The sequence below is a fragment of the Lingula anatina genome, chromosome 3, assembly GCF_051362555.1.
Source record: "Lingula anatina isolate TDL-2025a chromosome 3, LinAna3.0, whole genome shotgun sequence".
NCBI lineage: Eukaryota > Metazoa > Brachiopoda > Lingulata > Lingulida > Lingulidae > Lingula > Lingula anatina.
In genome coordinates, this window is record NC_141769.1 from 24,686,644 (window position 1) to 24,707,980 (window position 21,337).

At 34.0% G+C, this 21,337-nt stretch overlaps 2 protein-coding genes across 7 annotated transcripts in view; both read left to right on the forward strand.

Annotated features, from left to right (window-relative positions):
- The first annotated feature begins 5 nt into the window (after positions 1-5).
- LOC106179479 (dipeptidyl peptidase 2-like) overlaps positions 6-21,337 on the forward strand; it is a 43,398-nt gene continuing 22,066 nt past the window's right edge. The window contains exons 1-2 of the mRNA XM_013563122.2: positions 6-225; positions 2,256-2,395. Of these exons, the coding sequence (XP_013418576.2) occupies positions 48-225; positions 2,256-2,395 (318 nt within the window). The 5' untranslated portion in view covers positions 6-47. The remainder of the gene's footprint in view (positions 226-2,255; positions 2,396-21,337) is intronic.
- LOC106181494 (melatonin receptor pdcr-1) overlaps positions 5,624-21,337 on the forward strand; it is a 28,684-nt gene continuing 12,970 nt past the window's right edge. The window contains exons 1-2 of one of the 6 annotated variants that reach the window (XM_087008184.1): positions 5,624-5,757; positions 6,089-6,176. The gene's annotated coding sequence lies outside the window, so the exon portion shown is untranslated. The other 5 variants (XM_087008183.1, XM_087008189.1, XM_087008187.1 and 2 more) reach the window with 5 other exon arrangements.

Below are 21,337 nucleotides of genomic sequence, written 5' to 3' on the forward strand. Positions count from 1 at the left end.
ATTGATTGGGAATGCTAAAACTTGTGTATTAGGTCACCTCGAATAACATGGTGCCATTATATAAGGTGCCGTCGCTTCTTCTGTGTATTTGCACATTGTTTTTACCGGTAGCACATACTTCAGAAGATGTGCCGTTTGTTGAGAAATATTTTGACCAATATCTCGATCATTTTAATTTTGCAAGCTTTGGCAGAAAGACGTACAAGCAGCGTTACTTGATACAAGGTAAGTGCAACACCAGGAAATCAGCATGTGTTGTTTATGACTATCATCAGAGAGCTATAGCTACCAGTAGTACTCTGCATATGTCTTAGACAAGTCTATAGTTTTTTAAAACAATTAAAATTGTTACAATTATGACAATAAATTGTTGTAATGAGTACAATAATGTTTTGAGCACTAGTTGGTCACACTTGTCATACAAGACAAAGCGGGTTAGACCTATATAGCAATAAATAAATAGATTAATTAAAAATAATTAAAAATAAATAATAATAATAATGATAATAATAATAATAATAATGATAATAATAATAATAATAATAATAATAATTGATAAATAGATGGAGTATAAGTAAATAAAAAAAATAAAAATCCTAAAAACTACATCAATATTCCCTTAATCGCTTTACTATATAGTGAAGACAAACTACTACATAGTAAGACAAATTATTAGTTTGCACACTAGTTCTTCAAATGCCAAAAGAGAAAAATCTGTATATTACCAGTAAAGGTGTACCCAGTCCCAAACCATTGAGAGAACATATTACAGTCTGAAAACCCATTTCCAAGTTCTTCATCTCATTTTTCCCCTTCATGTAATTGTCACCAAACAATTAATGCTCTACTGGAACCCCAATATTTTTATACATGACTGATTGACAAAAGCTTTTCTAAGTCTAGAAAAACATGGATAATTTTGGATCCATATCATGGATAATTGTTGGCAAAGGGAAAGGATCCAGTTGATATTTCCACAGAAAATAATTTCTGTTCTCGAGTTCACTCTGTATCTTTAAAGGGTATGTGTAAAGCTTGTATGTCAATATTTATTATACACAGTAGAGATATCAATATGATACCAGGATTGCAATGTGTGTGTGTGTGTGCGTGTGTGTGTGTACGTGGGAGAGAGAGAGAGAGAGAGAAGTGTGTATGTGTGTGTGTAATACCAAACCTAGTATGTGATATCATGTCATGTGTCAATGAGGTGGCATCAATTCAACCTTAGTTTAAAAGGTTACTAGTAATACTGTAACTGCAACTTTTTATCAGACGGTGTATACATTTATGGAGGGTAGTTAAGGTTAATACAGCTATAACCCCAACCTGTTATCAGACAATGTATACATTTATATGGAGGCTAGTTAATGTTAATATACTGTAACTACAACTTGTTATCAGACAATGTACTGGAGTATACAGTAGGGATGGATATGTCACTGTGTTGATAGTGAATGTTAGTCAGAGTCCATAGGATTAATAACAATTGTTGTTCATGCATTGTGTCAAATTAGAGGTATGACTGTCCATTTTTGAAAAAGTCCCAGGGTCATATTGCTGTGTCTAAACATATCCAACAGACAGTATATTATTAAAATATAAAGGTACCTGAGGTTGATATTTCCTTCTGTAAAAGAAGAGTTGGTGGTGTAAATATAACTAACCAGTCCCTGAATTCTATAATTTCGATTGGAAATGATATGCCATACAAAATGATTTTGATGTAATTTAAACATTGACACTAAAGAGCACATAGTTAATGAAATTGCAGAAATATTTTAATATTTAATATCTAAAAATGGCCATGAAAAGAATATTTTGATCCACAGATCAAATATGGCCAACCCATTTGAAAGCTTACCATGTATTCCCCACGGGGAATGTATTCAATGTCTGTTAGGAGATTATGCAGCTAGCTTTCAAGGGGGATGGCCATTTTTGATCTGCAGATCTGTTAGATGCATTCCCAGATATTTAGATCGATCCAGAGATTTAGATTTAGATCGACTTAACTTCCTGGGGGTTCACGCTAAATTGCAGTCAGCCGAGCGTGCACCATAGTTAATTACCCCCTTACAGCTTTTAGTAGGCGGGACAGATGCTTAAGCCAGCTAAGCTGAGAGTAATCTAGTGAGACTCCCCACAGGGATAGATCGATCTAAAATCTATGGGAATGGGGTCTTAGTCCATGGATCAACTTGTCCTGAAGGAGCTCTTTCTGAACTCAAATTATAATCTGTTTTTTTTTTTAGATCAGTGGTGGCAGAGAGGCCAGGGCCCAATATTTTTCTATACTGGCAATGAGGGGCCAATTACAGCATTTTGGAAATCTGCAGGATTTCTGTGTGATATTGCCCCACAGTTTAAGGCCTTGGTGATATTTGCTGAACATGTAAGTATTTAGCAATTTAAAATTTAATATATTTGTTTTAAATTTTATTTTTTCTTTATTTTTCAGTATATTTATTCCCCAGGGATTCATTCATTAATTTATTCATCATTATTCTGCCATTCTTTTTTAATTTTCTTGTAATTTTTTTTCTCTTGCTTGTTTTAACTTAGTATATCCATTGAATTTAAGAAAATTAACATATCATCATTTCCATAACTTACTTTTTTAGTATTCATTTATTTAGTAAGAGGAATATGGAATATAGTTACTGTAATATATTGGAAATATATGATTGATTCATTATTTTTTGAGGTGAAATGTCACCAATATGCATGAAATTTAGATACAGTCCTGTATTGCACCACTAGGCATGCAAATTATTAATATTCCCTTATAATCCTAAATTTCAACTACCCCATTCCACTTGCCAGTATGAAAATTATGAAATTTGTGTTCTGACTAATTGTTGACAGGAAATTGGTGCTTTTAGGTAGCTATAAAAGCCATGCCCTCGGTTTTAAACATATTGTTATAATTGACATGAACAGCACTAATGTACACATGTATTATGCCTTTTTGTTTGTTATTTCTGCACTTTTGTGAACAAAGTCTATGTGGATCATGCCCTCAGAATGTTCATTTGTGATATCTAAACTGCAACACAGGTATGTGTACATACTAGCATGCATGTGGGCAGATATATGAATGTATCTGAACACGCATGCATGCATACAAGGACATACACATCATGTGACATGCACACACACACACACACACCAAAACTGACAAGTGTTCTGTTTCGTACAATGCAATATGTGTGAGCAATTCAAGTTTTAGACTGATGTCTAAGAATTTAAAAAATGTCCATCAAAACACAAGGGGTGAATTCTTCTTAATGAAGTCATCATCAACACCACCAATCCAGCCTACTTGTTGTTTCTGTCTTTGATGACTGATTTTGCTTCTAATTTGAAGAAGTTTTCAGAATGGTCCCAAATGTGTTTTCAAGTATGCATCAATCATATATAATTTTGAAATGTATTAGATTTTAAATAATGAAACACACACACACACACACACTCAGACACACATACAATTTGAAGGGAAATAAAAACATTCAAAAATAGTTAAAAAAAAAAAAACTCTTTATTGATGCTGGCATACCACCCTTTGAAGATTTTGATTGTATTGTAAGTCTCACCTGACACATGTATCTCAACAGTACCTAACATTTCAGTGACTGATTGTGATTGTCACACCTATCACATTAATAAAACCCACAGCACAACCCATATGAAGTAAATATTTGTTAAATTGTAAATACAAGCAGATAGAAGCAATATTTATTTGGACAGAAGGAAAAATAAAACAGGAAATAGATTGTCTTTCTTCGCACCTTTCGCAGATAATCTCAATTGATCATCAGGACTCAAAACTATTTTTTGGCCATGTATCACGATGCAAGAAATATATACTACTGCTGGCCAATGGAATTGAGCGAGCGTATTTATATTGACTGCTTTGGATTTAATCTGCTGCAGAGACTGCTTTAGGACTTTATAAGATATAGGAGATCCTCATACCAATGGAGCTTCCTGCATAACATGCAGAATTCCAGGAATCGGTGGGAAAATGGCTATTACCTCTTTGTAGACTAAACACCCTTAGAATTTTAGGTGAGTAGAAAAGCTTTTCAAGAGGAATTCAAATGATTTTTGCATTTTTTTTGTCTTTTGTGTAATCAAGCTATTGTAAAATTTTCTTGGGCCTAATCTGGCTTACTAAAGTTAATTAACATGTATAGTTGATATATTGAAGTACTTATTTTTATTTATTTTTCACTTTCTATGTGCTCTAGACCCATAAGGTGAAATGATTACAGATAAAAATGTTTCACAAAAATATCTTTTATCAATCCCAATCATAATCATAATTGAGAAGATAAGGGTAAAGGACTGAATAAGTAAGTTAGATTTTGGTGAAAAAAATTGCAATATTTTATAGCATCCTCACCAGTTTTAATACAAACTGACCAACATTTTGCTGCCATACTAAAAAAGTCCTTAGAAGGTGTGTTTCTAATAAGAGTATTTCCTTATTTCAGTGGCTGAATGAACTGTCATTTACATAATATATTTTTTTTCTTAAGGGATGTAGCAAATTGTTGGAGGCATACACATGCCATCCTTAGAAACATTTTAGTACATTCAAAGTAAATTCCTTGTAACGCCCCTTTAACTGGCATACCTTGAATTGTCAGAAAAGCAAAATTCATTTTTTTTTCTTTTCAGTAACTTTGCTATGATTAAAATTATTAGGACGTTAGAATACACCTGTAAGCAATGATGGAGAGATCAGTTTTTTTATCGCTAATTGATGATGGCAAGGTTCCTCTTATGAATAAGCAAAGATATATGTTTTGCCATATTGCCAACAAAAGCAAGCTTGATAACATGTTATTTAATCTATTTTCTGGCACAGTGTTAAGCAACATTAAGGGAAGCAACAGAGGAGGAGATGAAAAGTCAGGTTTGCTGCACACCGTTTTGTTTGTAGACCTATATACTTTGCTTCACCAAAAACCAATTATTTACTGGCCTGATTTTTTTAGTGTAAACATTCACCTGACATATGTAATGTAGATTGCATTACATCCTACTGCAGACAGTTGGCAGGAGAAAATTGTCTGACAAAATTGTCTGCCTCCTCGACCAGCAAGGTGGTAATTAACTATTGTGGGTGCTTGGCTCTCTGAAGCTTTCACTGGAGGAGGCGTGTCAGATAATTAAGCTGATTACACTGAATGCACTTTAGCCAGAATTTCCCACAGAGTTAGAGCGATCCAGCTAGTATGAAGGGTTTATCTGAATGTAGTCAATGACATTTATTATGGTGAGTCAAGTAAGCAGGTCAAAAATCACTTTTTTGAAAAGGGGACCTTCCTGGCTACATGCCTGCATTAGTTTTACATAATGAGGTCAGATGTTATTTATTTATTTATTTATTTATTTATTTATTTATTTATTTATTTATTGTGGGCCATACTCACAATGAGCTTATGTTGATCCCTTGGTTTTGATGTGAACCTAATATGATAGGAGGTAATCAACATAATGTTTATGCTCACCTCAGAAACAGTAAGATTTAGGACTTCACTTTAGGGGTTGGGATGGTTGAAAGAAACTACTCAGGTGCAAATAGGCAGAAAAGAAGTAAGAAAGCTGTAAGGAAACACAAGGTTTCCATGACTCGTGCAGATCGCTGATTGCATGATTTTATTCAAGACTGATAAGAACAGACCTGTCTAAATGGTGACTCATCCTGTATAACTCTGTATAAAGCGTGGGTGTTAAATGATAAAGGTAGATAGGTTCTGATATATCACGTCTGGTTTGTACTGGAGTCTCAATGATTTGCAGTTGCACTGGGATTTAGAATACTTCTAGGAGGCAATTATAGAATGGAACCTCTCCATCATAATGAAGATTGCTCTTGCCACATATATTCATTTTGTTGATGCTCTTCTGAACCAAAGGTGTTTTGGATTAATATGTTTATTTGTTTTGAGAGTTTGGTTCATTAGGTCAGGGTTCTTTTGACACTTAAATGATCATCTGCCAAATGTTTTTTCTGTTGTCCAGTCAGGTGTAACAAAAGCACACTTGATTATTTGGTATTTTATATATTTTTCAGGGTCTGAAGATTGTTTGAGAAACACATCTACCTGAGGAAGGAATTTAATCAGGACATAAGGAACATCGGCCAGCAGTTTTATAGGCAGGTATGTTGTCTCACTTTGAAATGCTGTAGTTACATGTTAGAAAAACATGTAAGTACATACTTGTATTTGCACTAGTAGTATCTGAAGCTCTTGTGCTCATGAATCAAGAACCACTCTCTTGAACCATGTGTTAACATACTAGAGTGATCACTTTCTGGAAAATTACTCTCAAAATTGACCTTTAGCCTTGATTTTAGTAAATGTTCTTGATTTCCCACCTGAGAAATATAATGGCAACACATTTCCTTGGGCTCTTGCATAACTTACTAGTTAGAATGCTGGCATTTGTTACATCTGTTGTATATTGCAAGTTTTCATATGATCTATATATATTTCTGTTTATGTCGTCATATATATTAGATATGTCAGTGATTCAAAACCCTGTATACAAAGCAATTTTTAAAAGTTTTTTAATTTCAAACAGTCAAATAGAATTTCACAATCCTTGCCATCCGCTGGAAAAGAAACAAACTGTCTTATACACATATTTCCTGACCAAACCTAAATGTTTTTTTAAATCTAACTGAAATTTATTCATACCCTATTAAGTTACAAAATTACATATATTTCATAACACAAAATGTTTCTATATGTACTTTATATATCTGTGAAGGAGCATATTCTGTTACAATACCAGTACATTTTTCATTGCTTCTCCTATCCATTATTCATGTACTGACACCATATATAGAGTTCTGTGTTTGTCTACTTTTTAGAAAAAATCTTTCTGGTGTTTTTTTATGTGGTGGTTTTATATTCCCAACATGTTATATGTATATATCATGCTTTCATCTTACAATAATTTAGTTCACTTTAGTGTATATAGATTACCAGGCTCCTGCACTTGGGAATTTCTTGTTAATGATTTGTGTTATAGGCATCCACGGCCAGTAAGTGCAGGGCAGAGATTGAATTTGAGGATTGATTTATACTAATGTAGATGTAACAGGCAAATTAAACTTAACATACATCTCTTTCTATTAACCTACAAAGTCCTCAGTAAAGGATATTAGATTGAACAGCCTCTAACTTTAAGGTACATACTTGTAATTTCTACTGGCCATTATGATTTTATCCCAGCTTGATTTAGGATCAACCAGTTCAGGCTACTGAAGACATGTACTATATAGAAAGAGACAAGACAGGGAATGATTTTCAGTAAGTTTTGTATTGAGACAGAAAATAATAATTGCCTGAAAACAAGTGTATACTGAACTCACTGTCTTGAAGCTGGTCTACATCACCCTTGTTCAAGGTGAGAATCCACCCGACAAAAACGTAAACAGGAGATTTCAATCTTGTGCTTTCACAGGAAATGTCATGAGTTATACTTTTGTATGTTTTTGTGCGGGGAGGAGTCGTGAAAACCTGGTTTATTGCCATCATATTTTTTTTTCTCACTAAGAGTCTGTTATGTAGTACCCGTTACAAAACGCTGGCATTTCAGTAAGTTAATAGATCACAGCGAGCTAGTGTCTACCTGCATACTTCAAGGTAAGTGAAAGGAGAGAACACCTGTCTTCACCTGGATATGTTCATCAGGGACTATAAACAGGCCCGTAGCCAGCAATTTCAAAAGGGGGGTTCTTTTTCTGAAAAAGTGGACCTTTTAACACGACATCTTTGTGTACCTAGATAAAATTTTACCCAGAGGGGACCTTTTCCCAGCCAAAAAGGGGGTTCTTTCTATCCTCCCAAACACCCACTGGCTACAGGCCTGATGAAGAACAGTACTGTATTACTATGGGCTTCAGGCTCTATGCCCTGTCTGGGATGGATGGATATGAAACTTGGTACTGAGTAAGGTCAGTGACTCAGTTAATCAATGCTGTCTATTTCCACTAAATGTCTGTAGTTATCACAAAAGAAATTAACTTGGTAAGAAAGTTGGTCCTTTAACTTAAAGATGGAAATGTTGGTATAATTATACCCATTGTTAGTAAAAGTTAACTTACTCAATAAGGTCTTGTTCCCTTGTCAAAATTTAAAAGATTGCTCTGTTTCAAAGATAGTTGCTTCATTTTTGTTGACTTTTAGAGATTTTCCCAGATCAATAATTACTAGAAGTCTCATTTTTAAAACATTATTTCCAATCAAAATGATTAAAGTGTTTCTTGAGAAATACTGAGTATAAATGGCCGATGTTTAAGTATAGGTAATGAGGAAGTTCACTGCCAGTGTTTCCAGGGACACAAGTACCTACCTAACAGGAATATATTGAGCATGCTACAATTAAATCACCTATGCAAGGGAAGTAGTGCCTTCTTTCCTGGGATATCAACAAGGATGTAATATTATTCCTCTGATTCTTACATAGAGAGAACATACAAATCAGACTAGGAGGAAAATATGTTAGCAGAGGCCCTTTGCTCCCTGGGGAGAGGAATATTAAAGGACTTCACCTGGTTGCTAGAGTTACTTGTGATATTCCACACCTAGGTTCCTGACATTGATATTATATTGGGCATAAAAAAATAAAAGTATAATAAAAAAACAGAAAAGTTTTATTAGATCTGTAAAGTCAATGATGTACAGTGTAACATCATGGAGTAGGAATAAGTTACTGGCAGCTCTAGTTTGTGAATAAGTCTAGATGTCAACTAGATAAAATTGTTAACAGGATACTAAAAATTTAAGGACCTTAACAATGAATGTTTTGTCGTGTAAAAGTATTTGCATATTTGCTACTGAGATATGTCATAAATTGCATTTATATCATATGTTTACCTTCTAAGTCATAATTTGAGAACAAGATGATGAAAATTTAACCAGAAAACAGAGGGAAACAAATGCTTTTAGTGTCAGGCATTCAATCAATAGGTTCAAGGTTGTTTTGCGTGTATACTTCATAATATAGTACATTAATATAAACTGCAGTGTGAAACCGCCATCTGTTGTCGTTTTTAAACAGTATCGTGTTTAGTATTTGTTAAAATGGTTCCACACTCTAAGTTGCCTATGTACAAATAAACCCAGGTATATTTGTAGATTCAAAAGTTGAGAAGTGTCCTTGGAATCACCACGTGATGAATTTATTATTGGAAATATGATTGATGGCTATCGACCTGCTTCCATGATTATTGAGGTACGTCTGTGTAGATTATATGTACTCCTATTACTCAGCAACAGCTGATTCTCAATACTATTAAAATGAAGCTGACTTAGTAACCTGTCGTAATTTTCAGAAATGAAACAAATGAAAGAATAAATAAGGACGTAAGATTTGCTTATTTGCATAGATATAATAAGTGGTTGACATCAGCTGATAGAGAGAGAGAGAGAGAGAGAGAGAGAGAATAAGAACTTGATATTTTATTTTGAAAATGGTCCAACCGTATCTTAATATGATTGTTCCTGGGGCTCTTCTTTTAAGGATATATAGTGACATATCTATGCATTCATATTTAGTTATCGAAAAAATAGTAGAAACTTTATAAAACCATGTAGTTTTTTGTCAGTAGTGATTCTTTGCTTAAAGTAATAACTAATAAGCTTAAAAGAAGGGAAAGGAATGGGGAATGTAAGTTCACCAACTAAAAAATTATCCTGTGCATTTCATCGTTGATATGGGTTCAAGGGTTCTAAGAGTGCATTCCCAGAGATTTAGATGGATCCATCCAGATCGACCTAACTCCCTGGGGGTTCATGCTAAATTGCTGTCAGCCGAGCGCGCACAGTAGTTAATTACCCCCTTACAGCTTTTAGTAGGCGGGACAGACGCTTAAGCCAGCTAAGCTGACAATAATCAAGTGAGACTCTCCACAGGGATACATCAATCTAAATTCTGTGGGAACGGGGTCTTAATGTATGAGATGGAAGTACCACTGGCTACCTGTGGTCTGTAAACACCTATAACCTACTTTCAGATAATTTCTTCCAGGAGACTTTGAAGTGGTCAAAATACCTGACTGTGAAGCTGCATTCAGACATTATGGTAATGGCTCGATCATTTCAACCAGGAAAATTTATTAGTGTTAAAGGTTCATAATTTTGGAATCATTCAAATTACATTTCTGTGTAACATCTTGGTGCTTTTACTGTATAGTATAGAATTATTAGGGAGTCTGCTTTTCAATTGTGTTGCTACCACCCAATAGGAATGTTTAAATTTTAAGACTTTATTACTTCGTGTTTAAATATTCCCGGTTGAAATATAAGCCATTACCGTATAGACCTAATAGCAATGAAATAAAGAACAGCTTGGGCTGAGGAACAGTCCATGTTCAGACTGAGCTAAATTTAAAACCAAACATTCTCTGGCTGGTGATGTGAATAGAGTCTTGTTAGCCAGAGGCTAATAATTATTCAGTTTTAGTAAGTGTAGAAAATATGGTTTTGGTGATCTTCATTGATTTGGCTTTTAACCTTGATTGCATTAAAAAGAAATTTGTTTTGGTATCAGCATACTGTCTGTATTGGTTTCAATATCCTATTAATAGGTGCCAAAAAAACTTCTTTTTGAGGTTTTGGTAAATTCTGGTTAAAAGTTTATAAAAAAAGAAAATAAAAAAGATGCCTGTCAGCAGATTTTTTTTTTGTAATTATACACTCCATTTACAAGGCACTTGCAGGATAATTATCACCATGGCCCTGATCCAGCTGGTTAAATTGTGCCAAATGTCAATGGGTATTATAAATTGTCATTGAGATATGGAGATCGATTTCACTTCTATTGAGTATAAACTAGACAGGCTGATACTGACTATTTTAATCTTTGGGCTAGATACTAAAAAAGACAATGATTGCACTTGGTCTAATGACTATGTTGATAAATCAAACCTGTTTAAATTGACTTCATAGGACCATATTCTGGATGAAAGCAAATAATATGTAGGTACATATATAGTTATATGTAATGAGGAAATATAAAACACTTTACACGATCTTATTCAAATATATTCTTTATACAAGTGCATGATTAACCAAAGTTATATATTGTATTATCCAATATAAACAAATTAGTATGGCTGCTGATATCCCAGTTTCTTTAATCCTATGTGTGGAGGTGGGAATGTATGTGAAACAGCTGTCCGGGTGCTCTTAACATGTGCACTATCTTGCTGCCTATTACATGAATGGTATGGCGTGTTTTGAAGTTTTCACCTTTTGCATGCCTCAGGTAACCAGCCTCTTTGGTTGCTGCATCGTATTGGGTGGTACGTTTGCAATGAACACGAGGTAGTCAGTTGATTGTAGTGTATTTTGGGTATGCTAGGTACTCTGAAGATGGCGGGACTCTGAGTGGAAGTGCAGTATAATTGCATAGTCAAAGTCTTCAGTTCGATCAACTATTAGTGATTATAACTGGTCTCATGAAATGCCTTTCTCCCACCCACAAGTGAACTCTGATATTCAAGGTATGTTTATATAGAACTTCATAATGTAGAGAAGTACATTAGATGATATTGTGTCTTTAAATTAAGCTGAAACAAAATGACAAAAATTCTTTGTGTTGAGTCTATTTTTAAGTTGCTGCCTATCATCCACCAGGAAGCATATGATATATTATTTAGGTACAGTTAAGTAAAATGTCTGTATAGTGGGTCTGAAAACCCTAAGAGTGTTGAATGCTTTTAAATGAAATGGTTCAGAGAGTCAATATAGTCTATAAATGGATCCAATACTGTGTAATTAGGAAGAAATGTTTAAACCCTTATTCTGCTTGTATGCATAATTTTTTTTCAATGCAAACATGGAAATCGTGAACAGACACTTGGATATTATCAATAATGTAGATGTATTGCCGAGAATGCTCAACCAAAGTTACCATGATAATAGATGGTTGATTTTTATGTTCCATTATATATTTTTTGGAACATTTGGGACTTTGGAGTCACTTTCTGTCATGGATGTTAATTAAAGGACTTCTTTTATCGAGATTAATATTTTACTTTTTTATGTAACCTAACATTTTTCTGATTAAGATATATATACCCATGCAAACTGACCCTCAAACCGAGTAAAAAAAATGAGAGATGGACTCCAGTATATACACTTTATATACAAGCCAACCTGAACTCTGTTATGCTTGGCAATAGTGAAACTTTAATCTCCACCATGTTAAAATTGATGAATGTTCTAGTGCTATCGTCCGACACCTGCATGTTAGATGACAGATTATAACCATTAACTTAAGGTAAGCAGGAAAGCCTGCCGTGATGCTGTTCTATTATGTGCTACTTCCCCCTCCCACTCTCCTTTTGAAATAGATTGTGTTATCATTATACCCAAATGGATTTTTTTTTTGCCTTTAGGATTAAGGAGAACTACAGTGTATTTTTGTTTTTGACAGGTGGTTAGAAGTTTGCTGAGTAGTTGATTTGATAATTTATTATTTTGAACTAATTACAGGTACTTCACGAAGCACTTAGTACAGTTGATGCATATCTTGATATACTTGTACAAGTACCGGACTTTATTGTACATAGTAAATAGTGGATCTAAAAACATAGTGCATATAGTCAGATGTACTGTGGTCTATTTGACAGTTAATGTTTTGTAACCAGTGAAATATTACATAGTGCTTGAATATTTATTTCCATAGAGTGATACCATATAGGGGATATTTGCGCGTATCAGACAACAGATTTGACAAAAAAGCATTGTGATTCAGTGGTAGCGTGTGTAGTACATTCTGGGATTCATAACACGGGTAGATAATTACTTATTTCTTCCAGAAATCAGATGCTAGTTCAGATATAGTACAATACAATACAATAAATTTTATTTCATGTCGGGTATAAATTGAAAGGTAGATGGAATAGAATAATAGTATGTACTAAATTATGTATTACTTTTAATCATAATGTTTTGACATTGATGATAGAAGTAATACGATTGTTGCACAAAGCCACCAGTCTGAATATAGTGATATGATCAAATTAAAGGATTGAAGAATCCCATTTGTCATTCAATATGAAAATAGAAGTAGGTGTAATTTGTGATTATTTTTTGTAATCGCATCAAGTGTTTGACCTTTAGAAATGAAATTCATTGTAATCAATCTTTTTCAGGGAGCAAAGATAGCTGGTTTGGGGTGGGGATGTGAATTGATGTTTCCTGGAGTAAATTGGTTCTTGTTGAAAAGCCAGGAAATGCACGCATGTAGCTTTTAGAAGGAACACTGTGTATGTAGTGAACCAGAAAATTCAGATATCAAAATAACTGTGGGATTATGCAAGTGATTGGTTTTAAGTTGATAATGGTTTTAAAATAATTATAGGTAAGTATACATGTTTCATATACATGTAATGCCTATAATTTTAAATAAAATACAACATAATACCTACATGTATGTACTTGTAATAGAGTAACATTTACTTTAAAAAGCAATTTAGGCTGTTTAGGGCACTGAGCAGCACTTAAATAGAGGATTACTAGTTTGACTAATGTCATCTCTCTCTCTCTCTCTCTCTCTCTCTCTCTCTCTCTCTCTCCAAATCAAGAATTATAATACCTATGAAATCGGGATTTATCTTGTTTTTCTTAATCTAATAACGTTTTTCACTTATTTATTTTTACTTAGTGATGGGTTGAATCTGCCACCTGGCTTTGCTAAGGTTTACATGTATAGTTTTGATGGAGGGTTTGAGATCTTAATTAAATCTACTGGGGTCGGCTGCTTTTTCAATGTATAGAAGATGAAGGGGGGGGGGGGGGGTCACCAGCCTACCTGTATATGCTTGTTGTCCATAGATCTACCATATCATGCAGCAGTGATATACATCTGACACTAACTATGTAAGATGAATGATACATATACAAAATCCAATTTTGGTTTCAAAGACAGGCATCCAATATTTCAGACTGTAGATTGCATTATCCATCCAATATTTACAGCTTTAGATTGCATTATCCAATTTTGTAATGCAGATAAAATATTGTTTTCTCTCAGAAAGATAAAACATTCCATTTTACTGTAACAGATAACAGGTTCAATTTTTAGGGCCCCTGATAAACATCCAATTTGATTTTGAGCGCATTAGAGATGGGATATGTATACCTCATAGTATATTTAGAATTAAGCTTGCTTGGCAGATATTTTCCAATACAGAAGCACATCTGCTTGGATTTTGCCTACATTACTTAAGGGCCATTCACACTAGCAAGTAAATGGCAGTCCAATAAACCCCATTAAATAGAACTGTGGTTGAATACACCCACTTCGCTTGCGTTCACACTTCTTATGGCAATAATTGCCATTTCATCAATCATACCAGTACTTCCTGTTAAGCATGCTCACTATACTTTTTCTCAGTAAAAAAATGATGATATGAACAATATGGCGAGAGTACACGTAACGATGGTTGTTATGCTGTGTAAAATATTTAATTTACTCATAAAAACTAATATTTCCATAAGAAAAACACATCACATATGACAGCACTGTTAATAAAAATCAAATACAAAAACGTGTGGTCCAAAAGTAAACATCCAGTCTTTAACACGATTTACAGTTAACCACCATAGGGCCCCGAACTAGGTTTATTTGGACCACGGTCAAGGGTACATAGTCTGTTCACATAAGAAAAATTAACCAAGATAGGACTGCAATCAGGCCTTAACCACGGTCCAAATTGGTAGTGTGAATAGCCCTTTAATATGTTTATTTTCACATAGTTGGTCAGATAGGTTGAATTACTGTAATTGATCAAATCACAGTCACATATCTTTATTTCTATATACACTGTACTGTTCGAAGCAATACATGGCAAAGAAGGTCTGATGACTCCCCATTCTGGTTCTAAATGATTCATGCTTCTCGTACTTCCCGGTATGTATGATATATTGTAGTGGTAGATGTATGTAATTTGCTTGGAACAAAAAGGAAATAAAGTCTTTCTGCTATAGCTATCATGCAACAAGGGTCATACAGCTGCAGGCTAGTGCTGCCATCTGGTGCTCGCTCAGATAATTATCACTTCGAAAGAGACCAAGAGTGTTGAGGTGAAAACTGGCAGTGTACGGATTAGGTTAATTATTAATTGAATTTCAACAAAGAGAATCAATATTAATCTCCAAAAGAATTTATTTTTAATGATTATCAGGCTATCAGTAGTGAGATGACTTCACATCAGAAAGTATAGTGAGTACATTTTTATGAGTAACTAAAATAGGTAAATTATGAATATAAAAAACTACTGGAATGAGTGATGTGTTTGAAAATTTTAATTTATTTAGTATGTTTATTAATAATAGTGTTGAGAATTTTAACAGTGCTCACAGTGTGGCATCAAGCCGTCAACTTTTGAATAATAACCACTGCTTGTAATATCTCTTAAATTCTGGGGTTACGGTAGGGGTAACACTCAACAATTTAGCCAAATGGTAAAACTTACTTTTATAATTGGCTAAACAAAATATGATTGATTTCACTTGTTTTATTCAAATTTAAACCATTTGTGATTAAAAAAAGTAGTGATTTGGCTAAGTGAAAAAATTGCTAGCGCTACCCCAAAAATTGATTGTCTGGAAGCATGCTGTCGACTAACCTGTAAGGATTCAATTAATTAGAAATAGTCTCTTGCTGTACAATAATGAGCTCATCCAGTCGACTGAAAATAGAGTAAACTTGAGGACCATGATCGTCGATGCCTGCACCAGGCCTGACACATGATGATGAGTCTCTTGCTGGTCAGCTATTATAGTGACCCATCAGCTTGAGCAGAAACATTGTTTTTGTAGTTATCTCCTGCAAGAAAGATTTTAGGCTAAATGAATGATGCATATATTTACTCAAAGTGGCCATACAGTTTATTTCATGGGTGAAAGGTTTTAGGATTTTCAGTCTTCATTTTGATCATTTTTTCCATATGGTCTTAAATGTGATGAAGAAATGCAAGCTATGTTTTCAGAACTTTTAGTTTTTACAACTTTCACCCTTTTTTTTAAAGACTAAGATGTGCCTTTTGTGTTTTACTCAAATGCTAGTTACATATTGAACCGATGACATTTTAAGGTTTATTATCACATCCTCAGGGGTAAAAGGCATAATGCGTGCTTCCTGATTGCATCATGCAAACCTACGAGTACGGCTTTTATCGCACCGCCCACATTTAAGGATTTCAGCACACTTGGCCACATGTAAGGACAATACATGTAAGGACAATGCATGGCATTTTTGCCATCTTAGTTTTTTCATTAAGGACATGTAAGAACAATATAATGCCAATCCATGGCATTTTTGCTATCTTACTTTTTTCAGTAATATTCCTTTCAAATAATAAGCAGCAATGATCAGATGCATGTTATGTTTTCTAGGGTTCTTTTGATGTTCATGTTGTTGATCCCAAGTGAAGTTCTGTGATCAGTTTAGGCATTTTAAGAAATAGAGAAAAAATTAAATTTTAAACATTCAAATTTGGTGGAAATTATCAAAATATGAAACCGGTGAAAGAGTAAACTTACATGTACCTCCCCCAAAATATTGGAATTTATCCTCCTTTTTTTGCTAAGCTTCTCTCAAAATTGTTTTATAAAGAAGTAAAATTAGTTGAGATGTTTTTCAGGTATAAATAAGACCATGTACATGCAATAATGTTATGGCAATATTTTCTGAGATGGTTTAAGCCAATTTAAGCAAAAAAAAAGTTGTTTTGGTTAGCATGATGAACTGTGCGTAGACATCAAGCATGTATAATGGGTCCAAGCAACAAATAATTATTAAGTGGTTTAAATCTAAAGGTTATGCTTAGTACCAAAATGCTTAATTCAACATAGTGCCAATGAAATACATAGAGCTAAAACCGAAACATTATTGTTACACTTAAAAAAAAAAAAGTTAATAGACACTTTTTAAGAAATATAAAAAGAACTGGGTTTTACAAACCAAAGTTGTGATACATCTGTGATATCGATGCTCAACTTTACAGATATCATGTGTTCCTCTAATTTTTGACATTGATCTATAACTTCCTTTTGTTCTCCAGCGTTATTTTAGGGAAATCTAATACTGGGCTCACATTGTCAATGTGTATTGAAGTGATGACACTGCTGTAATTCCTCCTTGTGAGGACATCAGTTGGTTAATGATGTTTCACCTGATGGATGAGGTGATTGCCCTTTATATAAGGAGCAGTAATGAATTCACAGCCTGGGTTCCAAAGTTGATGTGCTGGCAATCTTGGTGTTCATCCGCTTGTCTTGTCTACAATTCTGCTATGTTTGATAAAATTTAATGGCACCATTTTAAAATGGAATTATTCTTTAGGCCCCCTTTACACCGAATGTTGTCCGTTCTCCGTCCTGTAGTGTGGCCACATTTGAGAGTAAAAAAAAAAAAAAAAAAAAAAAATTGGCCAACAACTGGATGATCAATTCCAGAGTGACGGAATCTGGTGCAAAATCACCATTCACATGATCTAGGTCCACAGGTGGTGGACTGAAACATCGTTATTTAGTCTTAAAATAAAGAACAATACTGTTTTATCATCCTATCCAGAAACCATGAAAAACCTCTTTCAAAGTTTATGGCACCAAACCACATCACAAAACCCTTCTATGGGCCTAAGAAATCCAGATAGCAAAATGCAGATTTGTGATCAGTATAGTTATAAATTATAGTATAGTTATAGAGTTAGATTCTGATAATTGCATAAAACATGCACATGCATACTCTCAATTTGAAATGGTGAAGCTGGAGTGTTTTTGACTGGAAGCTCAGGGTGAGGATTCATGGAAGGTGAAAAATAAATACTTCAGTTGGATGACGGATGGTTGTCATGAGCTGCTATGAAGTTGTTAGGCTAGCTGCACATATATTGTAGTATCTTATTTTTCAGTCCTAGACGTGCAATAAGCAAAGACGATAAATCATAACCTCCTTCCCCCTTTGAAACCCACTTTTGCCTTCTCTAGGATGGTCCAGTCATATATATATATATATATATCATGCCAGATTTAGTGTTCAAGTTGCTCACAGAAGTGCTCTTAGATGATATGATTAAATATTAGTCACGTTGATCAATTAAGATATTTCCAGGGTTTGACAAATTCAAACATTTTTTGTTGTGTTTGGCGAGTATTTACATAATGAAAAGTTCTCTGGTAAGATGATATTTATGAAATATTTTATGGTTTCACCATTTGATCTGAATGTTATAACTGTTATAATGTACCACCATATAAATAAAGAAATGAGGATTAAATTTTTTGAAATAAACATGAAATAAAATATTTTAATACAATTTTCTAAAAACTGGTTATAGAAAACAGAAAAAACAAAGTCATGTTCCAAAAAAATTTTTTTAATTAAAGTGCTATGTAACAAGATGCACTGCAGGCAAGCAGACATCAAGTGAGGACAAGCAGTGGTTTTCTTGGGTTTTGACATGGCATGGACTGAAATATCCAGTTGATTTATAGGACCTTTAATTAAGCACATAAAAAAGTAAGTGAATGGACACTTTATGAAGTTTTCGGATCATAGTGTTTCCATCTTTGTTAAAAATCACAGACATTAGATGTATGATTTTTATCCACATAATGCATCTACAACAGGATATTTTTGATGTGTAAATTAACTCTCCTGAAAGATTGATTTAAATTATTAGTTTTTTCCTAGCTCAAGTGAAGGGGTAATTTAAGTTTTGATGATCCTATTTTTCTCAAATGATGCCAAAATGTATGTATCAGCAACAGGATATTTTTATGTAACATGTATAGAAGATTAATTGATTTTAATTTTTTTCTAGCTCAGGTGTAGGGGTAATTTTGTTTTCAGTGATCAGCTTTGCTCACATGCCCAAATGCATGTGTGTATCTACATCAGGAGTTTTTTTTTTATGTAACACTCCTAGAAGATTGCTTTTAATTTTTTTCTGGCTCGGGTGAAGGGGTAATCTTGTTTTCAATGATTTGGAGTGCAAAAAGCCTTCCTGTATTAGGGTAATTGTCAGTTCAGATGGATGAGATGTATATGCATTACATTTTATGTGATTTATAGTAATAAACTGATCAAAAGACATGTTGGAGAATCTGAAGGTCTGTTCAAACTTTGACTATACACTAGACAGGCATCTGGAATGATAATATCATATTAGTTTGGGTCACCAGAGAGGTAGATTTACAGGAGAGAGGGATATCAGTAGGGAATCAGGGCAACTACTGACACAAGTTTGCCCATAATCCCATCTGAAATTATCATGGTCTGAACGCTCCTGTCTACTGAGACAAGTTTGCCTGTAATCCCATCTGAAATTATCATGGTCTGAACGCACCTTTCTACATTGCTTTAGTTTATAAGTAAGTGTACTTTACCACTAAACTTGGTGTGTATTTTTTCTTCATAATACTTTTTTTCTCATAGAGTAATCTTACAGGTTGTTTTTACTGACAAATATCTGAGCATCAATGAGACTATTATTAATAATGAATAAAGGGTAATTTAATAAATAATCCAATCCATTAATGGCCACAAGAGGTGAATATTGTAGAGCTATTTTCCATTAGAAAATTATAATTTTACATGGTGAAATGTACGCACAGCATAATGGGTGTGAATATTCATCTTTCATTTGTGCTAATGGATAAAGTTAGTAACATGATTAGGAAAAGCCCAGGGTAGTCATGAGTTCATCAAAGGAATATATCAGATTATCGTACTAAATTATCGAATGTAATGTGCATCCCTGCTGAACATGATGAAAGTTCTCAAGTACATAATGTATTAAATCCATACTAAAACAACACATTTTAATTAAGTTTTCCATGCATGCCTCTCTTTGTCTGTGTAATGTTTTTTGTGATGGCCGTTTTCCAGAGTCAAAAGTCTGACATAAATTTCAGAACGTCATTTTGTCACGAAAGTCAGAAAATGTTCTGGGGCAGAATCTTTTCAGAATCTTTTTCTTTCTGAAAGCTGGGCAGTATTAGTGTTTCAGACATGGGTGTCATTAATTATACCAGAACTGCCACTGCAGGGAACTCTGCTCCACTCAGATATTGAGTTGGACCATTCTAATAAATCACGCCCGTACATCAATAAATCCATCTCACCTTCGTCTACCCACTGTAGGTTGTAAGTCTTAGCTTGAACATGTAGATGCTAACTTTTATTTTAATTTTATGTCACCTATTTTAGCATTCTGTGATGCTTGGACTACAGAGAAAATGAATTCATCCATATGTGACATTCACCACTCACACTGGTTCAGGGCAACTGACCAGTAGAAGTGACACCAGATTAATAAAAAGTTTTTTAGTTTTTGTTTTTAAATTTAAATTTACTCTAAATTGAGCAAATAGATGGGCATTTTAGCATTTTGTTTTTATTTTATTTTTCCTTCATCTATAGATTTTATCTTCAGACTAATCGACATCGATTCAACCTATTAGTATCCTGTGCCCTACTAGGCTGACAAGTTAAAATGGGCAAATCAACGGACTATATGGCAGATATGTAGTGATTATTCATCATGGGCATCCTACTTTTGCAGTCAATCTAGTGGGTAGAGTGAAATGCAGCACATTCATGTTTCAAACTGCTGTAGGCCTGTTAAAAAGAAAGTAGTTGTACTTACTAGTTCACTTGTTTTATTTTTACAAACTTGATTTACATTAAATATATGCTATAAAATTTACAGCCATATATAGGTGTGTATATTAATAATTGTAATGTGGTTCTAAGTTGTTTTTGTTTTTTTATGGCATTATAGTTACTAGTGTTGATAAGGTCGAATTATATTCGTTGTGTGTGTGTGTGTGTGTGTTTTTGTGTGTGTGTGTCAGGGGACCTCATCATCATGGTGGACAATGGGTTCCCAGAATTCTACATTTGAACTGTGTTAACTATAAAGATTTGTGTCATATTTGGTCAAATCAAGTTGTATTACTCAAAAAAAGAAGAAAATTAGAGGCAGAAATCCATCCTTCTGAGAATCTGATCAATAGAGTGCATGTTCTCTGTATCAATGTCTTACAAGTATCCTGTCTCCCATTGGGAATGTGTAGGCAGAATTGCCTGTAATGTGGGGATACCAAGTGTGCAAGGCTTTAGTATTATGGAAGAAGTTACATTTTATTTCACTGGTCCTAAGACAGGTGCAGATCTTGAAATATTTTCTGACAGTCTTCCAAATTATCTTTTTTTATCCATCCTCCATTTTTGACCGTCTTCCGACAGAAAAAAGTAAGATACCCGGCAAAATTTAAAATCTGACCAT